At 43.8% G+C, this 9,169-nt stretch overlaps 1 protein-coding gene across 1 annotated transcript in view; it reads right to left on the reverse strand.

The window, feature by feature from the left end:
* Positions 1-268: 268 nt before the first annotated feature.
* The window catches only part of LOC123519002 (U-scoloptoxin(11)-Sm6a-like), a 25,422-nt gene continuing 16,521 nt past the window's right edge, over positions 269-9,169 (reverse strand). Inside the window, exons 2-4 of the mRNA XM_045280112.1 lie at positions 4,652-4,858; positions 2,174-2,389; positions 269-1,437 (exon numbers count right to left, since the gene is read on the reverse strand). Coding sequence (XP_045136047.1) covers positions 1,249-1,437; positions 2,174-2,389; positions 4,652-4,858 — 612 coding nt within the window. The 3' untranslated portion in view covers positions 269-1,248. The remainder of the gene's footprint in view (positions 1,438-2,173; positions 2,390-4,651; positions 4,859-9,169) is intronic.

Raw genomic sequence — 9,169 nt, forward strand, 5'->3', positions numbered from 1 at the left:
TAAATTCTTCAAGAGAGAGAGAGAGAGAGAGCACCATAGACAAAGAATAAGTTATTAGTGAAGGCTTTAAATTCTTCTTCTTCTTCTTCTTCTTCTTCTTCGAGAGAGAGAGAGAGAGAGAGAGAGAGAGAGAGAGAGAGAGAGAGAGAGAGAGAGAGAGAGAGAGAGAGAGAGAGAGACATAGACAGAGACAGAGAAACAGAGAGAGAGAGAGAGCGCACCACAGACAAACGACGATGCAGGTTAAGTGGTGGATATAAAAGAGATGTGCGCTGAACTTTTTATTACAGACAGTCATGCGCCATCGCGTCGAGAGAGGTTCCTTTTCATTACACGATGCCGGGATAGAAAATAAAAGGTAATATGTGATGTAATAGTTACCGATTGAATATTACCGGTAACCAGCTGACCCAAACAACTCACCTTAGAGAGAGAGAGAGAGAGAGAGAGAGAGAGAGAGAGAGAGCGAGAGGGAGAGGAGAGAGAGAAGTAAAGCAACCTGACACAGTAATGATGAAAAAAAGTACATTATCATACATCAGTCTTCCCGCTAGGTGATCGTACGGTAGCGGGGAAGAAGTCTCGTACACTGAAATGCTCCACGTTCCATATATGGTTATGTGTGAGTGTGACGTGAGGATGGAGAGAGAGAGAGAGAGAGAGAGAGAGAGAGAGAGAGAGAGAGAGAGAGAGAGAGAGAGAGAGAGAGGAAAATTATAATACCCAATAATTGTTGTCTAAGAAGTGTGTGTGTGTGTGTGTGTGTGTGTGTGTGTGTGTGTGTGTGTGTGTGTGTGTGACCAGTGATTAGTATTACTGCATTTGGCAACCCACCACTGAGAGAGAGAGAGAGAGAGAGAGAGAGAGACAATACATCCGAATCTAACACTAGAATAAAACACTCCCGCAGAAGTAGCAGAAGGTGAAGAGCTGCCCTTCTTAGTTCCCGTGTCTTGAGAGGACGAAGGTGGCGGTGGTGGTGGTGGTGGTAGTGATGGTGGCGCTGTGGTGGCTCACTGAAGGGGACTCTTGCCTTGAGGGAGCTCGGAGAGGGCGCTGGTGTAGATCCCCAGAAAGAGAGAGAGAGAGAGAGAGAGAGAGAGAGAGAGTTAGGTTTAGGTTCGTCTCACTCCATCAGGCAGGTCACGTCAGGAGAAGACAGTGAAAGAGAGAGAGTCAGTCGTGGACACGTGAGGGAGGTAGTGGTGAGTGCTTTCCTTGGCCTCCGTCTGTGTGTTGAGAGCGCCTCTAGTAAAGGGGCAGGCAGTGCACGGAGTAGGCGGCGCCCTTGGGGTAGGAGTTGGAGTGCGGGATGGCGGAGGAGGTGAGGGTGGGACAGGACGACTGGCGGGGACAGCGGCACTTGGAGTTCACTAGAGCGGTCCCTTCCCCGACTGACACCTCCTTGCACGCCGAACCTTCCATGCACGGCGGCATCTGCAGGGAGAGAGGGCAGTTACATGAGAGAGAGAGAGAGAGAGAGAGAGAGAGAGAGAGAGAGAGAGAGAGAGAGAGAGCATGCCTGATAATGATATAACAGCTAGAGTAATACGAGGAAGGTTCAGAGAAAAGAGCAAGCGGAATATGTGAGAAGTATGGAAACAAGGAGATATGGTAGTGATAATTTGATAGCCAAGTGACGCAGCAGCTTGAGAGAAATTAGTAAAGAGAAACGAGCAAGAAAAAAGGGAGACAAAAGAAGGAGAATACATAGGAAGATTGTAGGAGGGTAGATGTGAAATTCCAAGACGTGCGTGGTTTGAGTCACAGCTGGAAGAAGACGAGGAAACAGTAAATTCATTACTGTGAAATTAGGAATGTGTTTCCGTCACATGGTTTGGAAGTTTGATAGGAAGTGAGAAGGAGATGGAGAAGCAAGGAAGGAGAAGACGGCAGAGGAAGGAATTGAATAGACGTGAAATGAAGAAAGGAAATGGGTAGATGACGGAGTAAAGAAACTGAATAGGGGTAAGATGAAGAAAGGAAATGGGGAGACGGCAGAATAAGGAAACTGAATAGGGGTGAGATAAAGAAGGAAATGGGTAGATGACCGTGTAAGGCAACTGAATAGGGGTCAAATAAGGAAAGGAAACTGAGAGATGATAAAGTAAGAAGCTTATAGTAAAAGTAACTATAAAGTCAAGGAAGGTAAGGCTATGTGGCAAAGACTTACGCTGGAGCAGGTAAAGATGGTATCCACGACCAGGTTACTGCCCATGACGTATTCCTCCACGTCGGAGTGCAGGTGGGAGAGCGGCGGCTGGCAGTAGCAGTGGAGGACATGCCGCTCCTCCGTCAGGCTGAAGGTCGCCTTGTGGAAGAGTAAGCCAGCCGTGTAGGCGGCATCCTCCCTCCCACAGACACGCAGTGGAGGCGGCGACCCACAATACTGCCACGAGCAACACAAAGGAGGCGTGATTCATTAGACCAACTCACAGAACAGGTAGAGGAATTTGATTAAGTATACTACTGGACAGAGACAAGGAAGATTATATAGAAAAGTGTGTCCTCAGAGCATAAGATAAAGGTGACTTATTGTAGCAGCAACCATATCACGGTAATTAGAGTATACGTTTGAGACTATATAAAACAGACAATTTTCTTAGTAATACACAGAACTTATATGTTTAGGATACCTGGCATTACTGATACACTGATCACTAAGTACAAATAAACACAAGCCGAAATCCAGAATAGCTCATAGGATACTAAGTTATATGGAGAAGACAGAATGTATAGGAAAGAGAAGACTTGACTTTATATTTATGTTGCCCTTGGCCAGTCCTCTTCTCTTACATTAAAAAAACCATACACACACATACGCTTAAGCTCATACATAAGAAAAATACATTGAACTGCTATACGTATATACACTGTTACAAATTTGTGTCACTCCTACGTCAACTAAACGCACTAATGAAAAATGACATCGATCTTTTTAGTCTTGAGGGTGAAACGACATCACTGATTCCTTGATCGTCACTCTGATGTATGAATGAGAACCCCTACTAGTTTTTCTCCTATTCACGCCGGGAATTAGCGGGAAGGAAAGGCGCAAAGGAGAGATGGAAGGATGAGCACGGGATAGGGAGGGCTGGGAGGCGGGGCATCCTGCAAGATTCAATAGGAGAAAAGGAAGAGGAGGTTATGGAGGAGGAGAAAGAGGTTTGAATGGAAGAAACCTTACATTTTATACTCCTTTGATGACGGCAGTGGTGGATGTGGTGGTGGTGGTGCAGTGGTTATAACAACGATTAAGATGGTAGTTATGAGCACACACACACACACACACACACACACACACACACACACACACACACACACACACACACACACACACACACACACACACACACACACACACACACTACTTCTACTACTACTACTACTACTACTACTACTACTACTACTACTACTACTAAAGTGGCAAAGAGACCCTCGACATTAAAAGGAACAGAAGGAAAGATTCTAAGGGAAGATTTTTAAAACAGTAAGAGAAAGAAGTACAGTTCTACCACAGAAGTTTAGATAAGTCACTGAAAAGAAGGACAAGACTTGGTGATGAGGGCGAAAAGTTTGCATCTGCCGCAGACAACATGATAAATACACACACGGAGACAAGACAAGTATACTAACTAATGCGCGGTAGATACTACTTTCTTTAACGTGTTCTGCTCGCCTCTCTAATGCCAGAGTCAACGTGTATTCTCAATCTTGCATCCCTTTCACTTGTGAGCTCTGGCACTGAAGAGGCAATTGTAAAAATATTTATCTAATGTCAGATAATCCTTGGGGTCTACTCTTTTAGGACTAACACCTTAGTTGTTGTTTTTTTCTGCATTTTCAGAGCCCTTTGTCAAAACTCATCTTTCATAAATTTAATTCAACTATGAAAATATGAAAATATGCACAAGATAACACGAAAATATTTTCAACCTTATGCACTACAACCAGATACATGAAACTTTTTATGTAAGAGAAATTGTAACAAGGAGCGGTTAACATAATTTCAAAAGTCCACTAAATATGTCAGTCTTAAGAAAAAGTACAAGAGCAAGTCCAAAATTACATTGTGAATCCAAAATAATATTCTTGTACGGCTTGCGACAAAATAACTAAGCAAAGCAAGCACGCTAATAGAATAAAGCAAATGTTTCCAGATGAGTACCTGGAGAATCACATGAAAGTATTTAAGTTTTATAGTGAATTGGAATTAAAGATAATAGATTCGTATACAAACTTGTAGCTAGTAACCAAAAATCGAGTAACCTGCAACACTCACTTCCTCTGTGTTTTGCGTTTTCCCTCAGACTTCAGTGCCCTGCTGTACTGTATGTAACCTAACAATAACTAAATTTCACACCAATCAAAGGACTTAGGTTGATGCAATACTCTAAACACATCAAAAGAAAGAATAGTAAGCTGCTTCATGTCTGACCGTGCTCTGAAACATTTTTGTGCTTCACCTTTACTACTTTCAAAAGGCTCTGCTTCAAATGGAATGAGTTATTAAGGATATTTTTCCATGGTTCTATTTACAGAATTCCTGAGAACTCCTCTAATGATCTTTATGGCCCTTGAAAATATCCTTGATGAAGACTAAAGCGTTACGGAGCACAGGCCTCAACTATATCACTAAATAAATTCCCACCTTGAACTGCTGGGAGCCCATGGTGACTGAGCGCCCGTCCTCGGGGTCCCACACCATGCCGCAGGCCCCCATCGCCGCAACGCCCCCTCGCTCACCGCCCTGGAATCCGCGGCAGCTGCAAAACTGTCTGCTGCTCACCCCGAAGGCGTTGACCTGTATGTAGCCGCAAGCCGCGCCATTCCGGCAAGGGGGAAGGTCGAAGTCTTCCTGTAGAGAGAAGAGAAAAGAGAAAGGGTGAAGGCTTTCCATCCTTGACTTGTACTTTGCATATCATTGATGTGAAAATGAAAGGAAAGGGGAGTTGGGAGGAAAAAAAAGAGAAAAGAGAAGGATGAGGACAAAGAAAAGGAGAAGGAGGAAGAGGAGGAGGAGTGGGAGTAGAAAAAGGAGGAGAAGGAGAAGGACGAGGAGGAGGAGGAGGAGAAGGAGGAGGAGGAGGAGGAGGAGGAGGAGGAGGAGGAGGAGGAGGAGGAGGAGGAGGAGGAGGAGGAGGAGGAGGAGGAGGAGGAGGAGGAGGAGGAGGAGGAGGAGGAGTGGAGGGTGAAAAAGGAGGAAGAGGAGGAGGAGGAGGAGGAGGAGGAGGAGGAGGAGGAGGAGGAGGAGGAGGAGGAGGAGGAGGAGGAGGAGGAGGGTTACTGTCAGTGATCTATAAGCTACAGATCAAAGAGCGAAATGAAAAAAGGGAGTTTTTTTTTCCCCAATCAGTATCTTCAGTGAACTCGGATGGGTATTCTTAGTGTGGGGTGCTGGTTGTCATATCGTGCTGACAGAAAAGACGAAGTTGCTGGTGTTTCTGAAAGAGTTTTGTTTTTGTTTCTCTCTCTCTCTCTCTCTCTTCTTTCTCTCGCTTAGTTCTTTATCTGGTATCCTTTTATCGAACTGTCTGAATACAATGGTGTGTGTATGTACATGTGTGTATGTGTGTGTGTGGGTGGGGGTATGGGTGGGTGTGTGTGTGTGTGTGTGTGTGTGTGTGTGTGTGTGTGTTTCACTGTTTGATCTGCTGCAGTCTCTGACGAGACAGCCAGACGTTACCCTACGGAACGAGCTCAGAGCTCATTATTTCCGATCTTCAGATAGGGCTGAGACCAGGCACACACCACACACCGGGACAACAAGGTCACAACTCCTCGATTTACATCCCGTACCTACTCACTGCTAGGTGAACAGGGGCTACACGTGAAAGGAGACACACCCAAATATCTCCACCGGCCGGGGAATCGAACCCCGGTCTTCTGGCTTGTGAAGCCAGCGCTCTAACCACTGAGCTACCGGGCGGGTGTGTGTGTGTGTGTGTGTGTGTGTGTGTGTGTGTGTGTGTGCGAGTGAGTAAGTGTGTGTGGGTGTGTTCGTTTATATATATTTTGTACTTTATGTCCTTTTTTTATATATTTCTTAACCTTCTTCCATAATTCTCTTCTTCTTTTTCTTCCTTTTTTATTATTTTCTTTCTTTCTTTTTTTTTTTTTTTTGCAATCCTTGACACAAAACAATGTATCTTCACCATGACGGTCCCTTTTTTCCATTCTTCACACACACACACACACACACACACACACACACACACACACACACACACACACACACACACACACACACACACACACACACACACACACACACACACACACACTTTCACTGCCTGAAATCACGCACCCGCTACACACCCACACAATATTTTCACATGCCTCCTCCTCCTCCTCCTCCTTTCTCCTCCTCCTCCTCCTCCTCCTCCTCCTCCTCCTCCTCCTCCTCCTCCTCCTTCTAAACTCGTGAAATGCAACAAGTGACGTTAATAGAATGAATTATAAAACTAAAAAAAAAATGTAAAAAATGTGTGTGTGTGTGTGTGTGTGTGTGTGTGTGTGTGTGTGTGTGTGTGTGTGTGTGTGTGTGTGTGTGTGTGTGTGTGTGTGTGTGTGTGTGTGTGTGTGTGTGTGTGTGTGTGTGTGTGTGTGTGTGTGTGTGTGTGTGTGAAGTACAAACAAAGCACGCCATTAGGAGCTGTTAGTCTAATTGATGTGCAATGAGTAACACAAGGCAGGGAGGGGCGAGCTGCCTTAATTAGTAACTCTGGGGAAGGAGGGAATGTGTGCAGCTGCAGGGATTGTTGTGTTCCTCCACCTTAACCTACTCACATCTGCTATACATGCTCGCCCTTTGTTACTACTGATTTTGTTATCCTGTTGCCTTTTTTAGCCTTTGTTGTCCTTTGTCAGTTCAAAGTTACAGGGTAAATTTGGGTAATGAGTGACAGGGAGGAGAAAGCGGAAATACTGTAGGTCTGTATGCATAACTTATCTTCACCCACGTAAGACCCAAGACAGCCTAGACTCAAAACACTTAGAATCTTTTGGGTAACGATTTCGACTAAATAACTGGGACTAGAACCTTCGTTGTATCTTTCTTTATAACCTTTTTGCTGTCTCAAATCGTAGTTAACTTCTACAAACACACATACAAAGAAAGAATAAGAACAATGATTATGTAAGAAAGAAGACACCTGTTAATTGACTCCTCTCTCTCTCTCTCTCTCTCTCTCTCTCTCTCTCTCTCTCTCTCTCTCTCTCTCTCTCTCTCTCTCTCTCTCTCTCTCTCTCTCTCTCTCTCTCTCTCTCTCTCTCTCTCTCTCTCTCTCTCTCTCTCTCTCTCTCTCTCTCTCTCTCTCTCTCTCTCTCTCTCTCTCTCTCTCTCTCTCTCTCTCTCTCTCTTTCTCTAACCATCCCGTGCTCAAAGGGACATTGACCTTCATTAATAGGTAAAGGAACAGAGTCTGAACGGGGCGTCTAATGCATGGCCACTGAATAGCAAGTGGCAGCGATTCAGTTTTACCCTAAACTGTAAATAATGTCCTCATCATCGCAGAAATGAGAGAGAAATGGATTAATTCTTTATTTTTTTAGATTGTGAAAGTATTTAATCCAATCAGTACTGTGACACATTTCTACATTGAGTTTGGGTGTCATTAGAGGATTTTATTTATATCAGGGAGGGTATATCGGGGTCAGAAGATTAATGGACAGAATCCTCACCATTTTAATCCCCCCATACAAGTTTCTGAAGGTGTATAAAATCATAAGCAGAGTGAATATGGAAACGCGTCAAAGTGGGTTGAAATACAAGTGTAATATAATGGCTGGGAATGTGGATAGGTGATTAAAAGAAAAATTGGATACTAGTCGAAGAATCAATATTAGTCGTCATTTACTATTTTCTTTCCAACAAAGATTAGATATAGCATGGCGATTATTAATTTTTCTCTTCGACAAACTCACACCATAAAAGCTTAAGTTCGCATCATATTTTTTCTATCAATAGCAGTCATTGTAATTATTCATTTTCATGCTCTTGAAGTTTAAATGGCAATCGATAGTGGTAGTAAGTGGTGTACTGGACACATTTATAGGGCAGGACAATAGGTAACGGGTTCAAGCTTGATTAGGTGAGGAGTCAGAAAGAATAGAAAGCAATTGATACTTAGAATAATGAACGAGTGGCAGAGTCTCTCTAATCAGGTTATTGGACACGAGTCAGTAGGGACTAAGAAGACTTTAGGTGAAGAAACTTTTTTTATTTATTTATTTTTGTTCACTGTCGTTAATTAATACATCATGTCACGTCGCAGTAAAACAGTGCAAGGACAAAGTTATCGATGTTTTACGTAAATGTGTATAGCTGCAGGCATGTTGATAATATAGAAGGTGTGATTCTTTGTTTTTTTAGGTATCGTTATTCTCCTCCTCTTTCTCCTCCTCCTCCTTCTCCTCCTCCTCCTCCTCCTCCTCCTCCTCCTCCTCCTCCTCCTCCTCCTCCTCCTCCTCCTCCTCCTCCTCCTCCTCCTCCTCCTCTTCCTCTTCTTCATCATCCTTTTTCCCATTTTGTGTTTTCGCGTCTTCTCATCTAGTCTCTTTTTCCTGTCTTTTCGTCTTTTTCTAGTTTTTATTTCTACCATTTTTCGTGTCTTCTTATCTCTTCCCTTCTCTTCTCTCTTATTATCCTCTTTTATTTCTTATTCATCTCTTCCTTTCCATCTGTCTCTCGTTGTCTCCACCTCCTTTCCAGTTTAAAAAGGAAGTGAGTTGAATTACCTCCACAGACAATCGTTCACGGTTCACTAGAATAGTTTCCGGTTGTGATAAAAAATAATCATCTCTCCTGTCTCTTTCCTTTCCCTTTTATCTTCTTCTAGCTCACTTCCCCCTGAGTCAAAGATAACAAGACAACAATAAGCCCAATACGGGTAGCCAAAGGGTTAACAAAGAATTGCACCTGAAGCGATCAAGCGGACGATGACTATTGGCTTCATGTGTTCAGGATAGAGAGGTTTGACGTATGATTCCCCGCCCCGCGACGCGCTAGATTCATTGACGTCACAGGCTCCAGCTCTAGGCGACACACCAAACAGGAGACTATAAATTGAAAGGCACTTAGGACACTCAGCAAGCGCATTCCTCTGGTGACAATGGTATGTGACAAAAAGATCCAGTAGCGTACGTGAAAGGTGGCTGAGTAAATTTC

This window comes from Portunus trituberculatus, chromosome 44, assembly GCF_017591435.1.
Source record: "Portunus trituberculatus isolate SZX2019 chromosome 44, ASM1759143v1, whole genome shotgun sequence".
Taxonomy (NCBI): Eukaryota; Metazoa; Arthropoda; class Malacostraca; order Decapoda; family Portunidae; genus Portunus; species Portunus trituberculatus.